This window comes from Capricornis sumatraensis, chromosome 6, assembly GCF_032405125.1.
Source record: "Capricornis sumatraensis isolate serow.1 chromosome 6, serow.2, whole genome shotgun sequence".
Taxonomy (NCBI): Eukaryota; Metazoa; Chordata; class Mammalia; order Artiodactyla; family Bovidae; genus Capricornis; species Capricornis sumatraensis.
The window spans coordinates 119,367,570-119,393,114 of NC_091074.1; the positions used below are offsets into that span (position 1 = coordinate 119,367,570).

General features: G+C 38.8%; 1 protein-coding gene across 1 annotated transcript in view; it reads left to right on the top strand.

Annotated features, from left to right (window-relative positions):
• The window catches only part of CNTRL (centriolin), an 83,459-nt gene that overhangs the window by 10,809 nt on the left and 47,105 nt on the right, over positions 1 to 25,545 (top strand). The window contains exons 5-12 of the mRNA XM_068973845.1: positions 28 to 214; positions 3,024 to 3,217; positions 9,486 to 9,605; positions 12,960 to 13,188; positions 14,435 to 14,544; positions 16,563 to 16,757; positions 22,339 to 22,492; positions 23,506 to 23,726. Of these exons, the coding sequence (XP_068829946.1) occupies positions 28 to 214; positions 3,024 to 3,217; positions 9,486 to 9,605; positions 12,960 to 13,188; positions 14,435 to 14,544; positions 16,563 to 16,757; positions 22,339 to 22,492; positions 23,506 to 23,726 (1,410 nt within the window). The remainder of the gene's footprint in view (positions 1 to 27; positions 215 to 3,023; positions 3,218 to 9,485; positions 9,606 to 12,959; positions 13,189 to 14,434; positions 14,545 to 16,562; positions 16,758 to 22,338; positions 22,493 to 23,505; positions 23,727 to 25,545) is intronic.

The window sequence follows — 25,545 nt, forward strand, 5'->3', positions numbered from 1 at the left end:
CAATAATAATATTACATATCATTTTAGCTCCAAGATGTAAGCAAATTGAAACCACTTCAAGATTTGACTTCTCTGATCCTAGCTGAAAATCCAGTTGTGACCCTTCCGCATTACCTTCAGTTCACCATTTTTCACCTCCGATCCCTGGAAAGTTTGGAAGGTCGGCCAGTAACCACTCAGGACAGGCAAGAAGCTTTTGAGAGATTCAGTTTAGGTAAGGTGACATATTTTTTAAAAAACTAAATTCGGATGGGAGAGGAATTTATTTTCAGAAATGATTCAGAAAAGATGTATTTGTTATTAACTTTATAATGCTATTAAAATTGGCATAGAAAATGGCACCACAGATCAGTGAACTCAGCGAATACTCATCAGGCCTGTGCTGTGAGCCAGGCTCTGTATGTGGCACTGAAGATAGGGCTAGCAAGACGTAAGGCACTGGCCTTCATGCAGCTTCTGTTTCAGTGGAAAAGACAGACAACAAACAACTAAAGCCAGACAAAGGAACAGAGCTGAACCCCCTTTTGGAAAGTGGTGTAAAGGGATGGCTCTCTGAAGAAGTGACATATAAGCTGAAGGCAAAGGCAGAAGAGGGTGAGAGAGAGGGAAAAGCTTGTACTTTGCTGTTGGGAAGAGGCTGGTGGGTTGGGACAGAAAGAAGACTAGTCTGACAGGAGGATAGCTCAAGTTCAAGTTTGGAGAGGCAGGGGCAAGATGACACAGGGCCTGGGCTTTGGGTGTATTCCAGGCGCAGCAGAAAGCACTGACAGCATTTAAGCAGGTGTTATATGTTAAGAAGATTATTTCTGATGCAGGATGGAGAATGACTTAAAGCAGGGCAAAGTGGTGGTAAAGGGGCATGTTAGAAGGCTATTGACTTAGGAATGTTGGTGGCCTGTATTTAGATGATAGATGTGGAATGGACAGATCCACTTTGGAAGCAGAATCAGCAGCACTTTCTAATGGATTAGATAATCCTCAAGCTTCTGGTAAAAATGGGAGAACTTAGAACTCTGAGTTTGAATGTCTGTGAGGCAGCCAAGAAGAGAATCAGAAATGTGTGTCTGCGTTTCAAAGAGATCTGTCCTAGAAATGTAAATTTGGGAGTCGTCAGCATAAAAATGATACTTAATTCCACCTGAATCAACTAGCTCTCTCAGGCAGCCGTTGGGGAGAGCGAAAAGGGGAGCCAGTTAAGAAAACAGAAAGAGAGGCCATCAAGGGAGGAGAAAACCAGGAAGTAGTGGGTTGCAAAAGTCTGAAGTTTTCAGAAGAGGAAGTGGTCAGCTGTGTGGAGTGTCACTGAGACGGAAGGAGAAGGGTGCGCACAGAGAAGTGCCCTGGACTAGCAGTGTAGCGATGAGCTTGACGAGAGCAGTTAAGGAGTGGTTGGAACAAATGCTGGGTTACCGATTGAAGAATGGATGGGAGGAAGACATTTGGATAAAGATTTGAAATTTCCTCCCACAGTTTCTCTCCCCTTGTACCTAATAAGTGAGTTTTAAAAAATGTTTAAAAAATTTCACCAATCACTTCCACACCAGGAAATTGTCAGAAGCAGCAAAGCTGGTAATCAAAGAAGCAGAATATTCAAGAGTTAAGTGAAGAAACAAATCATGGCTTAGTTTCTTTGGTCCTTGGGAGGACAAGGAGATGAGACCAGAGAAGAAGAATAAAGAATGTCTCTTGATAAGTGGGGTGGGACACTTTCTCTATCAGAAGGAAGAGAAGATGTGTGTAGGTGTTAGTTTTGTTGCTTTGGGGCTAAGAAAATGAGGAGTTTCTACTGGTGGGGTCTGTCTTATCAATAAAGTATGAGCTCATCAACTGGAACAAGAAAATAGAAGGAGTATGGGAATTTTGAAGGGAAGAGGAAGATACGGAGTAGCCTAACACAATAGTTATGTAATAGTTACAGGCTACGAACCTGTATGTTCAACCATTTGAAACTGATGTTAGTCCTTGTTTATTGATAAAAACAGCGGTTTCATGTGGTTTGATCCAACACTTGAGAAATGTGGTAAATGTTTATTAGTTCGGGATCCCCTAACTCAACATTTGTTTCCCAGAAGGTGATGTTTTGGAATCATTAAAAAACATAAATGAAGCAAAGAGAAGTCAAGTTGCGGGAAGTGTTTAAAGTACCTATGATTCATTCGCAACTTTGAGTGTTAATTAGGAGCTTTTAGTGATGCTGAGCTCTTGGGAAGGCAGACACCAACTCCCCCTGTGACGAGGGCCACGGCAGAGGTGCAGGGTGGCATCATAGCATTCCTGAGAAGCATCTTATCTGGGGAGGGTAGAGTCAGGGCTGGCTTCTCATAGTGTTTTATATTAAAAAACCAAACCTGGAAGATGCAAAATAGGCCAGTAGGAGATAGAGGAAGACAGTTCCAGGCAGAAGGTGTGAATAAAAGCCTGCAGATGAGAACAGGCATCAGAAAACTGAAGAAGTGGAATCATTTCAGAAATGTGTGCTTGAAAACGGGGCTGGAGAGGGGATTTGGGACCAAATCATGAAAAGCCGTGTCAGTTCTCGATGAAAACCTTTTGGATCCTATCCTAAGCATCATAGGAAGCCTTAGAAGGATTCTTGAGATGTCTTCTCTGGTAGCTCAGCTGGTAAAGAATCCACCTGCCATGCAGGATAACGTGGTATTTTATTTTGTAAGCATGCTTGCAACATCCTTTAAAGTGTAATCACTAATATCAAATAAAATTTTGCATGTTTTTTCTAAGAGACTTGGAAAAAGCCACCTCATTTATCAACACACAGATGCTTGGAATTAAAATATTATCGTTTAAAATCGTTATCCAGATGATTATGCCTGCCTGCCTTTTAGTATAAATCACTGTCTAGCTCAAAATAGTCTTTTTTTCCCTAAACTATAGTGAATAATTTAAAAAGTAGAATTGTATTTTTACTATTCTAAGACTTCTTTTGCTGTTATTTAAGAAATAGTCCTGCCTTTCTTCAAATAGAAAATATAATGATTCATAAACTATTCAATTTTTACTGGTAGAAGAGGTAGAAAGACTGGAAAGAGACCTGGAGAAGAAGATGATGGAAACTGAAGAGCTTAAAAGCAAACAAGCACAGTTCCTTGAAGAAATTAAAAATCAAGATAAATTGAACCGATCATTAAAAGAGGAGGCTATGCTACAGAAACAGAGCTGTGAGGAGCTCGAGAGTAACCTTAACACGAAAAATGAACTGGTAAGTCTGTATTTTACATTGCTGTGACTGTATTCTCTTGAAATAGAAAATTCTCTGTTCTTAGGTCTGAAAACACAACTTCCTGGCCGTAGAATGGCGAGGATGTGGTTTAACGGAAATAGCGTGCTTCAGTTGACTGCTCACTGCATGGTATGGCTGCCCAAAAGATGCGTGCTATCTGGGACTGTGCCCCAAGCCTGCAGATAGTCAAAGGGCTGTTTCATGGAAGAGGGGCTGGAATTACTGATGAAGCGCCCAAGACATAAAATTAAGTGGCAACTAGTATTATAGGGAAGCAGTTTTTCATTTAGTAATGAAGAGGAAATCTAATCGCTGTCTTGAGATAAAATGTGGTGACTCTGATTGTGTTTGCTCTCACTGAAATAGGCATGTACTCAGGGTTTAGGAAAAAGATTTAAAAAAAAATTAGTCAGGGAGATGACTAAATCACCTTAAAAGACTTCTTCAACCTAGAGAATCTGATCCTGTAAAATTATTAGGCTACTTTCCTTGAAGGAAGAAGTAGCTGTTGGTACTCTTTTTTTTTTTTTTTTTAATTTGACAATTCTTCCTCTGATCTAAGCATAACTTCAAAGAACTGTATTTCTCTTATAATTAATAGAATCCTTTATACAGTTAATTTTTTTTTTTTTTTTGGTGTCCCTCTTTTAAAATTGGCATTCTGGCTTAATTACTTGATTTGTTGACAAGAATTCTGCCTAAACACTTGCATTTTTAAACAAGGGGGGAAAAACGTTCCCTTCTCTGTGTGGAGAGAGAAATTGTTGCTTGAAGTCTACATACCTCTTTCTTGAGCACTTCTTTATCAGTGGGGGACATGGTAAAAATCAGAACAGCTTCCCCAGCTCTGTTAGTCAAATATTCATAACATTTGTGGCTTTCTTCTTATGCCTTTTATTTGAAGGTAGTTTTCAAATATGCCTACCGTATTCTGAAGGCATGTTGTATATGATGTTAATAATTCAGTGATTATCAGTGGTCTTACGCGTATATCTGCCGTGCTCCTTTCCAGAATAGAATGGATCATTGAAGACTTACTACAGTCAGTTTCATTCTAGCAGTGAGCTCTTCGTGCCATCACTTAATGTTTGTATTTAAAATACAAAAAACAGTACTTAAAAAATAAAAACAGTACTTACTGTGGTAAGTTTTCAGTATCGCATTACATTTGTGAACATTTAATAAATTTTCCTGAGTTACTGATCTTTTCTGACAATATAAAATTCACTTTTATTACTAAGATAAAGGAAGATTATAATTTCCATATGCTGAGATTTTCCATGCATGTTAGTCAACCTGTTGAAAACCTTGGCAAAGTATTGTATTTATTTATTTATTTATTTTAAATTGAAGGATAATTGCTTTACGTATTGTGTTGGTTTCTGCCAAGCATCAACATGAATCAGCCTTGGGTTTACCCATGTCCCCTCCCATTTGTATTTATAATCGCGTGCTATCCCAAATTATGAGTTCTTACAGTTACCTAGTTTTCTCTTTTGTTTGTTTATAATGTTGATATGTTTGTGCTATAAATAGATGTTTTGTAAATCAACAGTTTTTGCTGTTTCTTTTCTGTAACTATTTTTGGTTAGAAGACAGACTGTGCTGTTCTTTAAGTCTTTATGTTATTTTTATCATTAACTATTTAAGTCACATTATATACAAAGTTAATATGTTTATTATAACAAATTCAGACAACACAAATGTATACAGTGGAAAATGAAGGTTTCATTCTTTCCTATCCCATTCTTTGGAGGTTAATATGTATCCATTTTGTTTTCTATGCTTATGTAATATATATTAATTACACATGTAATTGAATATATATACACATATCTATACCTTTGAATGTTTTCTGATTTAAAAAGGATCTTACTGTATATTTTTAAAATTCTGCCTCTTATTTTTAATAAAACAGTATATCATTGGACAGCTCTCCAAGTTAAAAACTACATACACATGTACATGTGTGCACACGTATATGCACACACACACAAGTTCTTTTTCTTTTCAAAGTCTGTATTGTGTTCTGTTATATGGGTTTTCTGTAATTTATTCAATCTACTGAATATTTAGGTTGCTGCCACTTTCTTGTTATTAGGAACAGAACTGTAGATAAAATCTTACTTAAGAAAATCTTTATGCCTTATGCATTCATACTCATAATTCCTTAGCATAATCACTGTAAGTTTAAAATTTTAAAATCTTGATTAATGTTAATGAACCCCTCAAAAAACTTATAATTGCTTCACACTTCTATAGGAATGGGTGAAGGAACCCAGTCCTTCAGTTGATATTATTTTGAACTTGTAAATAGAGTAGAAAAAAATAGAATCTCACTGCTTTAATTTCACAATGTTTTTAGTTATTGAAGTACTGAATATATATTTATTAGCTATTTTGTATTTCTTCTTTAAATTCATCTTGTTTTACTTGTTATTTTATGATTCCAAAGAACTGTTCTATGTTTAGAAAAAATAATTCTGTGTCTTATTTTAAGAACCTCCATTTGAAAAACACTTTCCTTTATCTTATGCAGAATGTCTGGTGGTAATATCATCTATAGCTGTAAATATTCTAGTTTCATGAAGTAATTCCTCATGTAGTATGCAAATTAACTTCTAAATGAAACATAATAGCATTGAAGGAAAACTTTTGGTGGTCATTTAACCTGTAATGGTCCTTCTCTCCTGCCACCAACAAATAATTAACTTTAATATTAATATTTCTCATTGTCTTTTCCAAATTATTTAAGTTACTTAACTCTTGTTCTTGTTTCCTCAGTTTTAAAGTGAGGACTATTTACCTGCCCTGTGACTAAGTGAGGTTATGAATCTGAAAATGCTTTAAAATGAACTAAATTAAGTAATATGGTAGTAAATTTGAAACTCATAGGTAGGATGATGATAAAATGCACCCATATAAAAATAATGCAGATGTTAATAAGCATATCTTCCTAAGGTAAGTTGTCAGTAAAGAGCAACTTACAGTGTCACAGCCTCATTCTCTAGAATTCTCCAGGTGATGCTGTCCGTCTGCTTCTTTCTCCTTTTAGCCCTTGTCTTGGCTTCTTGCAGACCCTTGTCTGCCGATTCTTCATTCCTCCTTAAAGGTAGTCTGTCCAGGGCTGAATCGTACACTGGTTTTCACGGTTTGCATGGTAACTTATGATAATAGACTTACGTCCATTTTAAGTTTTGAAACTGGCTTGCCTTTCGAGAAATGTGCTCGTGTGTGTACATATTTTTTTTTAATGAATGTGTACATAGGAGAGTGAGTATGAATGTGGGGAAAAGAATTTGTATTATTTTTCCTACTGGTAAATATGTTAAGTTCAGTCAACTCTTGATTATCCACAACTAATACTGTGACTACCCTACTTTACAGGGCCTTAGACTCCCAGTTTGTTCTCATTTATTCATTTCTTCAATGGACATTTATTGAGTGCTTACTGTATGCTAAGCCTACTGCTGTAAAAGACACAAAGCACAGAGTATTTATTGGTAAAGTTGACCCTTGAACAACATGGGGGTTAACCCATGTGAAACTTTTAGTTGACCCCCAGTATCCTTAGTTTCTTGGTATCCGTGGATTCAACCAACCACTAACCGTCTAGTACTACAGTAAATACTGTTGGAAAATACGTGTAAGTGGACCTGCTCAGTCAAACCCACATTGTTCAAAGGTCAGACTGTATTTGCCTGCAGAGGCCAATTCATGTATTCTCCATGGTCCAGTCACATTTGTTTTTCCCCACTGCCACCAAAGGAGGCAGTGGCCACCCGCTGCAGTACTCTTGCCTGGAAAACCCCATGGACAGAGGAGCCTAGCAGGCTACAGTTTATGGGGCCGCAAAGAGTCGGACACAACTGGGCAACCGAGCACGCACTGCCGCTGACCTTTGAGGAGCAGAGCCCAAGAGTCGTTGACACTGTGGGTTGTGAGTTGCTTTCTTGAGACTCAGGGACTCGTGAGCACTGGTGAAAGCATCTATGTGGGTAATGTGCTTGGCACCCCACAGCAGGACATGGAAGGCGGTGTCGTATAACAGAGTGTTAGATTTGAAATCAGGAGACTTGGAATTGAGCTCTGCCTCTTCCACTACCAACTGTGCAGCTGGGCAACTTACTTAACCTCTCTGTGCAGCTCTCGTCATCTCATTGGGTGGTTGTGAAGATTTACTGAGATAGCACATGCCAGATGCCTAGCACAGAGTCTCGCATCCCGTGAGTTCTGTCAGGATTGGCTGTTATCCCCGTTAGCCTTGCTTCCCCTCGGGTCGATAGTCAGGAGGTGACTGAAAGCTGAGTCATGCACGACTTTGGTTTCGTGGGCCTTATAAAATGTTCTGTGTCTATTCTCTTCAGCTTGCGTTTTCGTATTAAAGAAGTCTTTCTGCATGCATGTTTTTTGTCTAGTATCTACTGTTGGATGCTGGGGGCAATGAAAAAGCAGAAATCACTTAGTGGACCTTTGAAATGAATCAAGAATTGGTTTAGTAGAAAGGGAGCTGGTACTGGTAGTTAATAAAATATTTAATTTCTACCACTAATTATTTAACATCTGGCAAGTCAGTTAACCAATCTGGGATTCAGTTTCTTTAAATTTATTTATTTTAAATGAAACAAAGATGAATATTTTTAATGATAAAAGGTACAATTCACAAAGAAGATATCATAAACCATTGGCACCTTAACAGCAAACAAACAAAGATATAAAGCAAAAGTCAGAAGAAATATAAGGGAAAAGAAAAAATTCATAATCATATTGATACATTTCTCTGAGAATATTTTATCAAGTGCAGAAAAAATAAGAATAGGAGCATCTTAAGTGATGTCATTACTAATTTAAATATAATAGATTTATATTTAACTAATCTATATTAATCATATTATACACAAATATATTAAAAATTTTTTATCTCATGCATTGTTATTAGATGTCCATAGGACATGTAGAAAAACTGGCAAAAGATAAGCATTACTAAATTTCAAAAAGTAGAATTCTTTTTTGTGTGTGATTCAGTTATACATATATATGTGTGTTATTTTAAAATTTATTTTCCATTATAGGTTATTACAAGGTATTGACCATAGTTCCCTGTGCTATATAGTAAACCTTTGCTGCTTGTTGCATATTGTTTTAAATTAGAAATCTAGCATTCTAGTCATACTGTCAAACATGTGGAATCAAAATGTCATAAATTTTTTAGTTAGGCAAGAATTCATAAGTTTTCTAAAATATATATATTATTCATATATTTATATATATGTGTGTACAAAAGCTTTTCTACTATGCTTAATAAAGTCTTAAGAACATCAAAAGAGAAAAAAGGGATGGAGAAATGGAAAAACATAAACTAAATGAAATGGGAGCCCTGAATATGAAATAGAAGAAGTGAGACAAAATAGCTGAAAGTAGAAGACCCTCGTACAGTCCAGTTGTTTTTAAACATGGCTGCTCATTAGAAACAAATCTGGAGCTCTGGCAAAAAACAAAAGCAATACTTGGGCATTTGTAGTTTATTTATAAATTCAGAAGATTAGATTAGATGATTTGTTTTCTTTTAGCTCCTAAAATTTCCAAGAATAACTGAAAAGTTGTAATATGGTAGGATTACTTTATTAAAAGTTTAATAACATCACATATTTGGATCTGATTGGGCTTGTTTGCATCCCTTATCCTCTATTACAAACATAATGCTCTGAGCACTTAGGACCAAGCTGTTGTTAGTCATAGCCGAGATAAGACAGCGAGGGCAGTGCACCAGTCAGAACCAATTTCCTACTTTCATCCTTCCCACTCCTTCTAATTTCTTTGTAATTAATATCTAACATCATGCCTATCCATGAAGCTATTGTAAATAAATTAAGTAAATTAGTACCAATTATTGGAAAAATCAGGAAGCAGATACTTAGTAGACAAGTTACTTAAAAATAATTGTTAAGAATTATTTTCACATTTGGATAAAACAAATTTAAATGATTTTTTAAAAAACTTTTCATTACATCCTAAAATAACATAATAAACTTCAAAGGTCTCTTATGTGATCTCTTATGAAATGATAATTTTGTATTTCATTTTTTATAATACTTTAGAATTAAGATAAAATGCTCTTAATGTTCCATCTGCTGTGGGATTTTTTTGAAATCTAATAATCAGCTATGATTAGAACTTGCCACACCAGTCTACCTTTACACTAACTTATTGAATCTGTGTGTTGTTTCTTATCAAACTGGGCCAACAGCTAAGACAGAAGACCATGGAACTAACGCGAGCATGTCAAAAACAGTACGAACTGGAACAGGAGTTGGCTTTTTATAAAATCGATGCTAAATTTGAGCCACTGAATTATTATCCCTCAGAGGTGAGTTATTTTAATTTTGTAGTAATCCAAATTAAAGACAGGATAGAAGGGGGCAGGGGAGGGCAGGGTAGTGGTGATGTTTAAAAATATCTTATTGTTAATCATATTCGTATTATGAGGATATCAGCAGAGTAAATGTATCTTGGTTCAATCTGTGAATGACCTAGGTCAGTGAGATAGAGCAGTGTCCATAAGAGTTTAAAAGCCCTAAAAGGATGTTTGCCCACATCCATATTTGTAACCCAGAGCAACCTTCTAATGCTCAGTTATCTCACTCAAAACTGTAGTTTGATCAGTTAGTTCAGTCACTCAGTCGTGTCCAACTCTTTGTGACCCCATGAATCGCAGCACGCCAGGCCTCCCTGTCCATCACCATCTCCCAGAGTTCACTCAGACTCACGTCCATCGAGTCCATGATGCCATCCAGCCATCTCATCCTCTGTCGTCCCCTTCTCCTCCTGCCCGCAATCCCTCCCAGCAGCAGTTTTTTCCAATGAGTCAACTCTTCTCATGAGGTGGCCAAAGTACTGGAGTTTCAGCTTTAGCATCATTCCTTCCAAAGAAATCCCAGGGCTGATCTCCTTCAGAATGGACTGGTTGGATCTCCTTGCAGTCCAAGGGACTCTCAAGAGTCTTCTCCAACACCACAGTTCAAAAGCATCAATTCTTCAGTGCTCAGCCTTCTTCACAGTCCAACTCTCACATCCATACATGACCACAGGAAAAACCATAGCCTTGACTAGATGGACCTTAGTCGGCAAAGTAATGTCTCTGCTTTTGAATATACTATGTAGGTTGGTCATAACTTTTCTTCCGAGGAGTAAGCGTCATTTAATTTCATGGCTGCAATCACCATCTGCAGTGATTTTGCAGCCCCAAAAAATAAACTCTGACACTGTTTCCACTGTTTCCCCATCTATTTCCCATGAAGTGATGGGACCAGATGCCATGATCTTCGTTTTCTAAATGTTGAGCTTTAAGCCAACTTTTTCACTCTCCACTTTCACTTTCATCAAGAGGCTTTTTAGTTCCTCTTTGCTTTCTGCCATAAGGGTGCTATCATCTGCATATCTGAGGTGATTGATATTTCTCTTGGCAATCTTGATTCCAGCTTGTGTTTCTTCCAGTCCAGCGTTTCTCAGGATGTACTCTGCATAGAAGTTAAATAAGCAGGGTGACAATATATAGCCTTGACGTCCTCCTTTTCCTATTTGGAACCAGTCTGTTGTTCCATGTCCAGTTCTAACTGTTGCTTCCTGATTTGGATACAGATTTCTCAGGAGGCAGGTTAGGTATTCTGGGATTCCCATCTCTTTCAGAATTTTCCACAGTTTATTGTGATCCACACGGTCAAAGGCTTTGGCATAGTCAATAAAGCAAAAATAGATGTTTTTCTGGAATTCTCTTGCTTTTTCCATGATCCAGCGGATGTTGGCAATTTGATCTCTGGTTCCTCTGCCTTTTCTAAAACCAGCTTGAACATCTGGAAGTTCACAGTTCCCATATTGCTAAAGCCTGGCTTGGAGAATTTTGAGCATTACTTTACTAGCATGTGAGATGAGTGCAATTGTGTGGTAGTTTGAGCATTCTTTTGCATTGCCTTTCTTTGGAATTGGAATGAAAACTGACGTTTTCCAGTCCTGTGGGAACTGCTGAGTTTTCCCAATTTGGATTTTGGAAGTTTGGATTTAAGGAAGCTGAAACCGCTAGACCATTCTGGTATGACCTAAATCAAATCCCTTATGATTATACAGTGGAAGTGAGAAATAGATTTAAGGGACTAGATCTGATAGATCGAGTGCCTGATGAACTATGGACTGAGGTTTGTGACACTGTACATGAGACAGGGATCAAGACCATCCCCATGGAAAAGAAATGCAAAAAAGCAAAATGGCTGTCTGAGGAGGCCTTACAAATAGCTGTGAAAAGAAGAGAGGCGAAAAACAAAGGAGAAAAGGAAAGATATAAGCATCTGAATACAGAGTTCCAAAGAATAGCAAGAAGAGATAAGAAAGCCTTCTTCAGCGATCAATTTTGGCATATTGAGTGCAGCACTTTCACAGCATCATCTTTCAGGATTTGAAATAGCTCAACTGGAATTCCATCACCTTCACTAGCTTTGTTCATAGTGATGCTTTCTAAGGCCCACTTGACTTCACATTCCAGGATGTCTGGCTCTAGATGAGTGATCACACCATCGTGATTATCTGGGTCGTGAAGATCTTTTTTGTACAGTTCTTCCGTGTATTCTTGCCACCTCTTCTTAATATCTTCTACTTCTGTTAGGTCCATACCATTTCTGTCTTTTATCGAGCCCATCTTTGCATGAAATGTTCCCTTGGTATCTCTAATTTTCTTGAAGAGATCTCTAGTCTTTCCCATTCTGTTCTTTTCTTCTATTTCTTTGCATTGATCGCTGAGGAAGGCTTTCTTATCTCTTCTTGCTATTCTTTGGAACTTTGCATTCAGATGCTTATATCTTTCCTTTTCTCCTTTGCTTTTCGCCTCTCTTCTTTTCACAGCTATTTGTAAGGCCTCCTCAGACAGCCATTTTGCTTTTTTGCATTTCTTTTCCATGGGGATGGTCTTGATCCCTGTCTCGTGTACAGTGTCACAAACCTCAGTCCATAGTTCATCAGGCACTCGATCTATCAGATCTAGTCCCTTAAATCTATTTCTCACTTCCACTGTATAATCATAAGGGATTTGATTTAGGTCATACCAGAATGGTCTAGCGGTTTCAGCTTCCTGAAATCCGAACTTCCAGGAAAACTGCACTGCCTGCTTCAGTGTCCATGGCATAGTCGTATGCCTGTATTGTTTGTTCAGGAATCACTGGGTTCACTATTCATCAGTCATTATTTATACAAATACCATAAATGTCACTGTAATGGAAAGCCATTTAACTTCCAAGATCCAGTGATTCCAATCAATATCATATATCATTTAGTAAAAATTAAGTAATTAAAATTTATTAGACTGAGATTTTACTTTTATGCCAGCCAAGAAACCACAATACAGGAGTTGGCTTTGAGAGATCTGATTTGAGAGATTGAGCAGTACTTAAAAAAGCACATATCTGTAGGTGCTTCCATAATCAATCAATCCAGCTCACTCTTCAGGGACAGGAAGAGGAGTCTTTTTGGGGCCATTTTTTTGTTCTAGTTCCTTTTTAGTATTAAGAATAAGATGCAAGAATTCTGTATATAATTATATATATATTTTAACTTCTGTATATGTAAGATTAGTATTTAGGCAATTCTGTGCTATATTCTTCACTAATAAAACAAAAAACGTCACTTGACTGCATAGCAGTTACTTAGTAAGCATAAGCTCTGTTTATTTTGTTTTCAGTATGTTGACGTTGATAAAGCCCCAGATGAAAGCCCTTACATTGGCAAGTCCAGATACAAGAGAAATATGTTCGCCACAGAGAGTTACATTGCAGATAAGGCCCAGCCAGTTGAGATCAAGAGGATGGAGCCAGAGGAAGGGGAGCAACTTAGAAACGAGCATGTGAACTTGAAAGCCCGTATGCCACTGGACACGGAGCTGGAAGACAAAGAGAACAAAATAAGTACAGGTTAAAACAAGTTACTTTGAATTCTTTAAATATGTAAAAGGACTGAATTTATATGCTGACTTTTTAAATTCTTCTAGTTAAACATGCTGAAGGTATTTATTATGATGGTGTTTACATGAGAAGTTTAAAACAAAAGTAGTGATTCATTGAGCAGGTTATTTTTTAATCATTCCTGTTAGGAGGGAGAATTAAAATCTGACCATAATTTGGCAACATGTCCAGGGGCTCCAAGAAGGCTTAAATCTGGTTGTCGTGACAACAGATTCTTCTCACCATTGGACCTGCACCTTCAAAGGCACATTTAGTAATTGAAGCAAGTACAGTTATTGATGCCTATACACGCTGCTAAAACCTGAAGCAGTGCTGTGGGTAAGCGGGATTAGTGTATTCTTCTTAGGCTTGGGTCCAGGGCTGACTTCTGACTCTTCTTGACCTGTCCCACACTCCACCTCCTCAGTTGCCTCCCAAATCATGTAATTCAAGGAATCTTACCACTTCCTGGCAAGTCATAAAGAGAAAGAAGTCATCCCAAGGGGACACTTGGAGACTGTCCAAATGGCAGAGTTTGAATGCACTTACCCACTTAGCTCTATGCATATGAAGGAATTAGAAAGCAGTCTTGAGTTCATGCGTCTATCTCACTGGTAACCATGGCCCATTGTGGGGATCTCAGTCAGTGAGATTAGTGGTCCATCTTCCCATTTAGCTGGTTGGCAGCTAAATGGAAGAACTCAGAAGGCCAGTAGAGGTTGACCTGGAGACAGGAAAAACGAGGCTGGCTGCCATGTCTGCGTACACTATCCTCAAGGCTCTGGAAGGGAAAGGCAAACTGCATCAGACACCTGTGCTGCCCAGCTTCACGGGGCTCACGGTTCCATAGGAGATGGGGAAGGAGGGAGGGAGAGAGGAATTAGAAACTCGAGGCAGAAAATCATTTGTAAGTGCATATTTTCAAGTAAAATCCTTAGTCTCTCAAAAGTTCCTTAATCTGGGGACTATCAAGTAAAGCCCCTTTTATGTTAAGAATTTTACAAGTAAATGGATCAATTATAGCTCTATGTCATATCATGAAACTATTCTATAGATTAATAGAGAGGAAAACCTTCATAAGCAATTACTTTTTTTATGCATGTGATGTATAATTACAGAATTTAATTGGGGAAGTTATTGCTAAGAAAAGGGTAGAAATTTGAGAATTAACTATTTTTCTTGTGTGTGTCTGTGTGCATGGTTTTTAAATTTGTAGCACAAGCTCGACTATCAGAACTGCATGATGAAATAGAAAAGGCAGAACAACAAATTTTAAGAGCCACTGAAGAATTTAAACAACTGGAAGAAGCTGTACAGCTTAAAAAAGTAGGTGAACGTAAAGCTGTATTGCTGAGAGGAAACGCCGAGAGTGAAGCGTGCTTCCCTCTTCACAGCTGTGTAAAGACCGTCTTCAAACAGTCTTTACATCAGTGCTGCCTGTTTAATTGTGGAAGAACACATTTTAGAGTCAGACGTGGTTCTAGCATTTTCCAATTTCATTTCCTACCATTCAGGATGGCATCCTATTAGCATTTTATAGATTGTACAGGTATACGTTACTTTTATGTAAAAAAGATACATTCCATCTACTCTATTATGAAAGTGTCTAATTTATCAAGGGAAGCAGCTTCCTAATATCTTTCTTAATTTAATTAAACAGTCCCCACCATTAAGATCTTACCTGGGACCTAGATTAAGAGCCAGAAGACATCTCTGTAATAACATTATTAAACACAGGCAGCAAAAATATAAATGATATAAAATGTAGTATGTAAAAAGACGATGTCATGAAGAAGTAAACAGCTCAAAACCTGTGACATAGCTGAATAGGAAGAAAGATCAAAAAAGGAAATATTCTGACATTTTAGTTTTTAAGTATGTAGAAGGTTTTGATTATTTGCAACTTCTAAAAATCAGTATTTCAAAATTATGATGGTAACTGTATTCACACCATAGTAAGTAGAAAAGAACATGAAGTCCAAGTTATATGTTCTTTTAAAAAGATACCCTGTGTGTTACTTTCAGATTGTTTAGTAACCAGAAACTGATTCAGGTTTGTGTGGCGGTTGCTGACTGGGCTGCGCCCTGAGTAACGAGCAGCTGTGTTCCTCCCACAGGGACAGGAAGTAGGCAATAGATAGTAAAAATAAGTGTAGCAGAAATGTGTAGATAAACAGCATAGGTTGTAGGGAGGGAAAAAACGAAAATTAGGAGAAACGATAGAAGGGATGTCGAGTGTGGCAGCCCACAGAGGCCTCGCTGAGGAGGCGACAGTCAGGCTGAGAGAGTGTGACAGGGAGCCAGTGAGGTCTTCAGGCAGAGGTGACAGAGTGTGCAAAAGGCTTCAGACTGAAGAGTCCTCTGCAGAGTGAGGGAGAGTGTAGTGGGAGATGAGGTTAAAGGTCATGCCAGGCATCATAGACCCTTTTAAGGGGTATGAATGTATCCTGAATGGAATAGGAAACCTTTGCAGGACTTTAGGTGGTAGAGTGGCTGATCTTATTTGTATCTTTGTAAGCTCGCTCCCCTACTTGATGAGATGAAGTGGGTTGAGAGAGATGGAAGGAATGGAGATGAGCACATTGGTTTGGAGGTTTTTGTCTAGTGCAGGCGAGGTATGCTAATGGCTTGGACCACAAAGGTGATGGCAGTCATGGAGAGAAAGGAGGCTAGGTAAAAATCTGGAAGGAGGAATGGCGGGAGTTAAAGAAGGATTGAAAGTGGGAGATGAGGCAGACAGAGCTGTCAAGAGTAGTGTATAAGAATTTATAATTTATAAGAATAATTAAATAAGAATGTTTTAAAACAGCACTGGCCAAAGCTTTATATAGATAAATTGATAGAAGTAAAAAATGTACAAAATATTTAAGTAAATAGATCCTTATAAAATGTACTTAGGAAAAAACTATTTTAAGTGAGTTATTTAAATATTTTTAAAATATTTATATTTTTAAATATAATAAAGCCTTATAATAAAGGCTTTTAATTACACTGTCAGTTTTATATTCTAATACAAGGGTAAGTGCTAAAGTCAACTACCATTAAGGCTATGGTTATTATTATTATTAATTTATGTTATTTGTACTAGAATGAAAAGTTTCATTACTACCTGCATTTATTTTCTCATAAGCTCTTGTAAAATAAACATTTTTACGTGTAATAAAGATAAAAGTGTAAGCTATGAATGGATTGCCGAGATAACTCTTACATTTTACTTTTACTAAGAAAATCTGATGGAGCATGCAATTATACTTTTTTAAAATTGTGCTAGTTGTTTTCTATAAATTTGAAAATCAGTGTTTCTGTCCTTTGCTAATTGTGTATTGGGGTGTGGGGGGAATTAGATTTCAGAAGCAGAGAAAGACTTTCTTCTCAAGCAGCTGAGTGGCAGGATACAACTTTTAAATAAATTACGCCAGGAAGCCCTTGATCTAGAAATGCAGATGGAAAAGCAAAGAGGAGAAATTGCTGAAAAGCAGGAGGAGATCAAGGACCTCCAAAGAGTTATTGATAGTCTGGATTCCAAAGACCCAAAGCACGTAAGTAAATGAAGAGAGCTTTGGCTTGGTCTGTGGGGGTGAGAATATCATCCCTTCTGTTAATAGACACTATGTCTCATCATTTTTAGCCTCAGAGTCCTTTCTGAAAATCTCTTACTTTGATGCACAAATGTGAGCGACGTGTTTATGTGTGTGTGTGTATATATAACGTCTGTATATACATATTGTTTGTTGTTTTTATTTAGTCACTAAGTCATATCTGACTGTTGTGTGACCAAGCTGTAACCTGCCAGGCTCCTCTGGGATTTCCCAGGCAAGAATACTGGAATGGGTTGCCATTTTCTTCTCCAGGGAATCTTCCCAATGCAGAGATTGAACCTGATCTCCTGCACTGCAGGCGGATATTTTACCACTGAGCCACTGGGAAGCCCACATGAAAAATTAGAGGTTTTAAATAATATATAATATGGCCAGCAAATTTGGAAAACTCAGCAGTGGCCACAGGACTGGAAAAGGTCAGTTTTGATTCCAATTCCAAAGAAAGGCAATGCAAAAGAATGCTCAAACTACCGCGCAATTGCACTCATCTCACATGCTAGTAAAGTAATGCTCAAAATTCTCCAAGCCAGGCTTCAGCAATACGTGAACCGTGAACTCCCTGATGTTCAAGCTGGTTTTAGAAAAGGAAGAGGAACCAGAGATCAAATTGCCAACATCTGCTGAATCATGGAAAAAGCAAGAGAGTTCCAGAAAAACATCTATTTCTGCTTTATTGACTATGCCAAAGCCTTTGACTGTGTGGATCACAATAAACTGTGGAAAATTCTGAAAAAGATGGGGATACCAGACCACCTAACCTGCCTCTTGAGAAATCTGTATGCAGGTCAGGAAGCAACAGTTAGAACTGGACATGGAACAACAGACTGGTTCCAAATAGGAAAAGGAGTACGTCAAGGCTGTATATTGTCACCCTGCTTATTTAACTTCTATGCAGAGTACATCCTGAGAAACGCTGGACTGGAAGAAACACAAGCTGGAATCAAGATTGCCAGGAGAAATATCAATCACCTCAGATATGCAGATGACACCACCCTTATGGCATAAAGTGAAGAGGAGCTAAAAAGCCTCTTGATGAAAGTGAAAGAGGAGAGTGAAAAAGTTGGCTTGAAGCTCAACATTAAGAAAACGAAGATCATGGCATCTGGTCCCATCACTTCATGGGAAATAGATGGGGAAACAGTGGAAACAGTGTCAGACTTTATTTTTCTGGGCTCCAAAATCACTGCAGATGGTGATTGCAGCCATGAGATTAAAAGACGCTTACTCCTTGGAAGAAAAGTTATGACCAACCTAGATAGTATATTCAAAAGCAGAGACATTACTTTGCCGACTAAGGTCCGCCTAGTCAAGGCTATGGTTTTTCCTGTGGTCGTGTATGGATGTGAGAGTTGGACTGTGAAGAAGGCTGAGCACTGAAGAATTGATGCTTTTGAACTGTGGTGTTGGAGAAGACTCTTGAGAGTCCCTTGGACTGCAAGGAGATCCAACCAGTCCATTCTGAAGGAGATCAGCCCTGGGATTTCTTTGGAGGGAATGATGCTAAAGCTGAAACTCCAGTACTTTGGCCACCTCATGAGAAGAGTTGACTCACTGGAAAAGACCCTGATGCTGGGAGGGATTGGAGGCAGGAGGAGAAGGGGACGACCGAGGATGAGATGGCTGGATGGCATCACGGACTCGATGGACATGAGTCTGAGTGAACTCTGGGAGATGGTGATGGACAGGGAGGCCTGGCGTGCTGCGATTCATGGGGTCACAAAGAGTCGGACACGACTGAGCGACTGAACTGAACTGAACTGAACTGAACTGATGGCCTATAATATCTTCCCTTATCACATTTATTTGCTCAAAAGTTGACCACCCTGTGTAAGGCCCCTAAGGACAGGAACTGTATCCCCAGGGGTCAATACTACATTTAGAATGATTGCATTAAGGAAAATAGTCAAGAATAGGCCTATAGCTACTACCCAAACAAAGCTACTTTCCTCCCTGTTTGAGTTCTGTGATCTATGAGTGGAATTACACCCTAGATTGTCTGTTTGCTTTCAACAAACAACTGTGATAGTCTTGGCATACAGGGAGTCTAATACACGCTGGATGTCTGTAAAGTATTACATATAGAAAGAGGTTAAATGAAAAGTAGGAAAGGCATGCAAGTTTTGAAGGTTGTCACAATCAGTGTGTCAGTGGAGATGAAGCATGCAGGCCAGATTTTAAGACTCCTGAAGTTCAGTTCTAGGGCTGTAGCTTTAGTCTCAGTACCAGAGGATGTCTCTGTTTCGCTCATTTACCCAGAAGGAGCATTTTTTTTCTGGTTTGCACAAAGTTAACGTTATTGGCTAGTGTCTGGCCCCCATTTTATTGCTGCAAAATGTGAACAGTTTAGCAAGAGGGAAAGAAGCATGGTATTGCGCATGTTTTTCTGCAGATATAGACTAACTTTATTATCAGATGAAGTATTTTTCTGAATTGCAAATAGAATTTAAAAGTAAAAGCTTGACAGATCAGAAAGCGGTAAATGAGATATGATGAGAAACGTATTAAGTGACAGTGATGTGTCTTGCATTGCGCTTGGTTTTAGGATATACTGTGAGTAACTTTATTTTATTACAGCATGCAAATGAGATTGGTGACTTTTTAACTTGCATAAGATTAAAAAAAAAAAGAAAAGAAGGGGGGGACTTCCCTAGTTCACAGTGATTTAAAAAACAATCTGCCTGCTAATGCAGGCGATGTGGGTTCCATCCCTGAGTCGGGAAGATCCCCTAGAGAAGGAAATGGCAACCCACTCCAGTATTCTTGCCTGGAAAATTCCATGGACAGAGGAGTCTGGTGGGCTACATACAGTCCATTGGGTCACAAAAGAATCAGACTCAACTTAGTGACTGAACAACAACAAATAAGATAGAAGTGAGATCAGCCCTGGGATTTCTCTGGAAGGAATGATGCTGAAGCTGAAGCTCCAGTACTTTGGATGCCTCATGCGAAGAGTTGACTCATTGGAAGACTCTGATGCTGGGAGGGATTGGGGGCAGGAGGAGAAGGGGACGACAGAGGATGAAACGGCTGGATGGCATCACTGACTCAATGGATGTGAGTCTGAGTGAACTCCGGGAGTTGGTGATGGACAGGGAGGCCTGGCAAGCTGCAGTTCATGGGGTCGCAAAGAGTGGGACACGACTGAGCGACTAAACTGAACTGAAATGATTTCCCAAGTCTCCCTTTTAGGAAGAGGCAGAGCCCATGCTTACGCTACTAGATGACTTTCTCCTCACAAAGGAGTTAAAAATCTAGAGCTTAATTACTTTTAAAATTAAATCAGTGCCAAGCCTAATCAAGTTTTCAACAAACGCAAGCATTTAACTAGTTTTCAAAAGCAAAAGATACTATGTAAAAATCAAATCCCTTTAGTTAGAGAAAACGGTTCACAGTTAGAAGCAGAAATATCAGAGGAACAAGGAACAAATGTGATAAGGGGGGATTTGTATCCCTGTTCACTATCTAGCTATGCCCTATGGAAGCAAAAGGTAACAGTACCCCTGGAGGGAATCAGCCTGTAGTAATCTGTTGCAGACGTTTTCGTGATTGGCCTGGGGGAGCTTCCTGTGTTGTGATTTAAAGCGTGGAGGGTGGGGCCTGCTTGCAGAGGCTGCTTGCGATTGGACGGGCCGGGTTGCCGCTCAGCCTCCGCCAGGAATGTGGTTTGAAGTGCTGGGAGGTTAGAGGCTCGGAGGCGCTTACAAAAATGTGGCTGTCAGAGAGGGAAGTGCACATGAGTTTCAAGGCAACATTAGAAAGCGTTCCGCCCACAGCTCCTCTGTTCTCAACGGCTCAGTTTTAACAGGACACATTCTAAGTTAAGGTATGACCATTTTCTCTCTCGCTCGCTGTACGAGGACTTAGAAAGGAGGAGGAGTCAGAGATGTAAGTTCCTGTTTTTACAATACCTCTATTGTGAGCTCCACGGTAGGGAAAATCGCTGAATATACTTTTGCTCCCATGTGTTTAATGCAGATCATTGACGTATTGAACTAATTTTTTGTCCTGCATGTAGAGATTTCAGTAGAAGTTTTAATGGTGAATTTTTAAGATTTATTGATACAAGTATGAGGGCAGAAGATTTTAAAAATTTACTCTGAGCCACAAAAATCCTAAATTTACTTAGAATTTAAGCTTTTATCTTTAGTTACCTTTTGAGAAAGATTTCAGATGGGTATTTTGGGAGAGTAGGAGGAGTTTTGAAAATCCCACTGAGTCAAGCTGGCTCTCATCTGTTCTTCAGAAATGAAGAGACTTTTTTTCTTGTCTTTGGAGGCAACAGCATATAAAGCTGAGGACTGTTCTTTTATAGTGAAATTACAGTCTTAGACTTGAGAAGAATGGAGTTTGTTACTCAGATGGATGTAGCTCTTTCTCCTGATCACTTTCTCTTGATTTATTTTTGTCCTGTTCCTCTGATCCTGTGGGGGCAAGCTAGAGCTCTGAGAGTGTGTGTGGGAGGACACAGGTTCTCTGGAGAATCATTTTGTCTCCATATGAACAGTCGCCTAAGGAGACCTGGGCAAGTCATTTGGTGGACCTGAGATTCCATCCTCAGGCGTGAAAGAAAGAGGTAGACTAGAGCATTGGTTCTCAGGGTTTTATCCCAGCATACCTGAGAAATGCAATCCAGTCCTTTCAGTTAACAGCAGCTCCCTAAAGCAATGACTGTCAAGGTATATGTGGGTGTGTGAAAGCTTTTTTTTCTACCAGGAATATATGTAGTGGTTGGAGGAGAAGGGCGTGCCTCCATAGGGCCCTCCGTCTTGAGGATCACTGGCCTAAATGGTCTTTGAGGTCTCTCTCAGCTCCCAGTTTATAGAACTTAAAAGCAAAATGTTTCTTTGTATAAAGAATTGGAAATAAAATTGAATTCTAAGGAAGAGTTTATTTCATGTCTCTATCTCCCCCAAAATATTATAAAAACATTATTTTGCTGACAAAGATCCATCTAGTCAAAGCTATGGTTTTTCCTGTAGTCATGTATGGGTGTAAGAGTTGGACCATAAAGAATGCTGAGTGCCAAAGAATTGATGCTTTTGAACTATGGAGTTGGAGAAGGCTCTTGAGAGTCTCTTCAACTTCAAGGAGATCAAACCAGTCAATCCTAAAGGAAATCAGTCCTGAATATTCATTGGAAGGACTGATGCTGACGCTGAAGCTCCAATACTTTGGCTACCTGATGCGAAGAGCTGATTCGTTGGAAAAGACCTTAATGTTGGGAAAGATTAAAGACCGGAGGAGAAGGGGACGACAGAGGATGAGATGGTTGGATGGCATCACTGACTTGATGGACATGAGGCTGAGCAAGCCCCAGGGGTGGGTGATGGACAGGGAGGCCTGGCGTGCTGCAGTCCATGGGGTCTCAGAGAAAGCAGCTCATGTGAAAACAACACAGTGTCTGACACAGAACAGATGCAAATCGTTACATTTTCTTTTCCATTCTTCCTTAGAAATGTTATTAAGGATTATTATTTTTATAAACATTAAAAGAATTTGGATTATTTTTTTTTCAATTTAGTGCCATATGAAGGCTCAGAAAAGGGGTAAAGAACAACAGTTTGACATTATGAACAAGCAGTACAAACAACTTGAAAGCCGTTTGGACGAGATACTTTCTAGAATTGCTAAAGAAACTGAAGAGATTAAGGACCTTGAACAACAGCTTACTGAAGGTGAGAATTCTAAGCAGGATTTGAGGTATATCAGTTTCAGTGTTAGTAAAAGACAAATGACAGGCATTAATCCAAATATTAGCTGAATATACTTCAGCTGTTAGTGCTAGTATTTGATAGGGAAATATTTACAGAGTTCTCAAAAATGGTTAATAAAGTTAAAAATTTTTATTTTGGTTTTCTTGGGTTGATGTCCTAATGAGTCAGGTCACTGTGGCAGGAAGTGCATACGTGATCATGATAAACACTGGTACGTGATTGTCTTCTTCTAAGGCATAAAATCCTTGTCACTTATCCCTGCTATCAAGCACTCAGTGTCTGGTTATAAGGAGAGTGCAGAAAAGAATTTTAGACTCTATTTTTGGAATGCAAATTAAGTTGTGACATTGCCGAAACAGTGGAAGAGGAAGATGCTAGACGGTAGTGAAAAGAACCTTGGCTTGGTGTAAAAAGATCCCAAGCCTCGTTTTGCTGTTATCAGCTGTGTCACCTGGGACAAGTTATTTTTGTCCTGATCATTTAGTTTTAGAGAGGTTTAAATGAGATAGTGTTCATAAAGTGCCTGGACATAGTAGGCAATCACCCAGTATGTGATTGGTTGTTGTTTTTTTAAGTCTTCAGGTTATAGGTTGATGCTGCTAATCTTGGATTTGACTTGGTTTTGTTTCGTGTGTCCAGTAGTAAGATCTCAGTTTTGTTGCACATTCTTCATTATTTTATTTGGAAATTACTACTTGAAACTTTTTACAGCATGAATTAAAGCATTTCATAAGCAATGCCAATGATTATACTATTTTTATTGTATACATGCTTGATACTCCCGTACCATGGATAATAGGGGGGAAGCTATTATTGTATCTTAAATATGAAAAATAAGATAGGAAATCATTATTAGAATCAAATCTCATTCTTAGCTAGTAACAAATAGCTAAGGAGTCTAAATGCAGTAATAATGTATCCTGAAAGCATCTTCTTGTATAGATCATCACCTTCCCTTTCTCTGTCTTGCTTAGGCCAGATAGCAGCAAATGAAGCCCTGAAGAAGGACTTAGAAGGCGTCATCAGTGGGCTGCAAGAGTACCTGGGGACTGTGAAGGGCCAGGCTGCTCAGGCCCAGAGTGAGTGCAGAAGGCTGCAGGATGAGAAAGAGGTGTTGCTGCAAAGGTTGACCGAGGTTGAGCAGGAAAGGGACCAACTGGAAATAGTTGCCTTAGATGCAGAAAACATGAGGAAGGTATGATTTGTCTCTTCTTGTCTGCTCTCCTTAGCCTCAGAAGTAGATGGTGCCCAAATGAAGTTAAGGACGTTGGCGACACTGCGGTTGGAAGTGGCAGAAGCGGCAGTGGCTGTCCTGTGTTTTGGGCTTTTTTCCCCTTTGCAATGTGCTTGGAATGATTTTTTTTTACTTTACTAAGAAAAGGAAGATTATTTTAGCAGAATTTCTATCCCTGAAAAGTACTGTGCTCAAATAGCTTGAAAGAATAAGAAAGTGTAGCTGTTATAATAGGAGAAGGCAATGGCACCCCACTCCAGTGCTCTTGTCTGGAAAATCCCATGGATGGAGGAGCCTGGTGGGCTACAGTCCATGGGGTTGTGAAGAGTCGGACATGACTGAGCGACTTCACTTTCACTTTTCACTTTCATGCATTGGAGAAGGAAATGGCAACCCACTCCAGTGTTCTTGCCTGGAGAATCCCAGGGACGGGGGAGCCTGGTAGGCTGCAGTCTACGGGGTCACACAGAGTCGGACACAGCTGAAGCGACTTAGCAACAGCTATTATAATTACTATATTAGATGTTCATATTTTATTATTTGTGCAGCAAAATTAAGTACAACATGATTTTTCTTATTCTTGTTGTTATTACTTCATGATGTTAGTGTCATTTTGCAGGTAACAAGATGGGCACAGCGTCGTAAATCAAACCCTCCCATGCTTGATTTGTTGCCCTTCATTCAGAGATTTCACTTGCTTTGTTTCAGTCGTTTGGCAGACTTTATACTGCAAGAGAATCCAGATTCCCAAACCTCATCCCCAGTAGGGCTGTCTTTGGAAATTTGAATTAATGTGTTTTAATGTTATGAAATTTATCAGGCGTATAAGAATATCAAAAATATTGAGCACCATGTACCAACAACTCAGCTTAAAAAATAAAACAGACATACTTGAAGCCCTCTGTGTACTGCCTCCTAGAAGTAGCAAAACCCTGGGTATGGCTATTATTTCCCTGTATATCTCTTCTTTTATTTTATGTGTGTCCATCTATACAAATATGTAGTATTGTTTTGCATCATTTTAGGATTTATATAAAAAGCACATAGTGTATTCTTTGGCCACTTCCTTTCTTCCTTCATGTTTATATTTTTGAGAATTGTGCACAGTGATACATTCAGCTCTATTTTATTTATTTTGATGTATGGAGCATCCCATTGTCTGTGTATGCCACAGAATTTATTGCTTATTCCTCCTCTTCTTGGGGGATATTGAGATGGTTTCTAGTCTTTCGCTATTATGATACTGAGAGTGACATTCTTATATATATCTGGAGCATGGGGACTGTGCTTACAGGGGACTGGGGGTCAAGGTACGTGCGCCTCCTCCAGTTCACTAGACGTCATCGAATGGCTGTCCATGTTCACTCTGCGAGTTTCTGCTCCACCCGCAGTGTGAAGGCTGCCATTACACGTGCTTGCCATCTGACTTTCGTTCTGTAAAAGCCTCAATTTTGAAATGGTTTCAAGCACACAGGAGAGCTGCAAGAATAACTCACTGTAATTTCCATTCAGAGTCACCAATTAATACTTAGCAGGTTTGCTTTATCTCATATTTAATTTTACATGATTTTATGTATATTTTTATATAAATTTTTTTCCTAATCATGTTAGAATTAGTTGTAGGCAATCATGCTCTTTAGCTTTGAAATACTTAAGCATTTCTTTCCTAAGAACAAGGACATTTTCTAACGAAAGCACAGAATAAGGATCAAATTCAGGAAATATAATATTTTGCCAGACTTAATGTTTCCCAATCTGCTAGATTTGAAATGATCTTTGT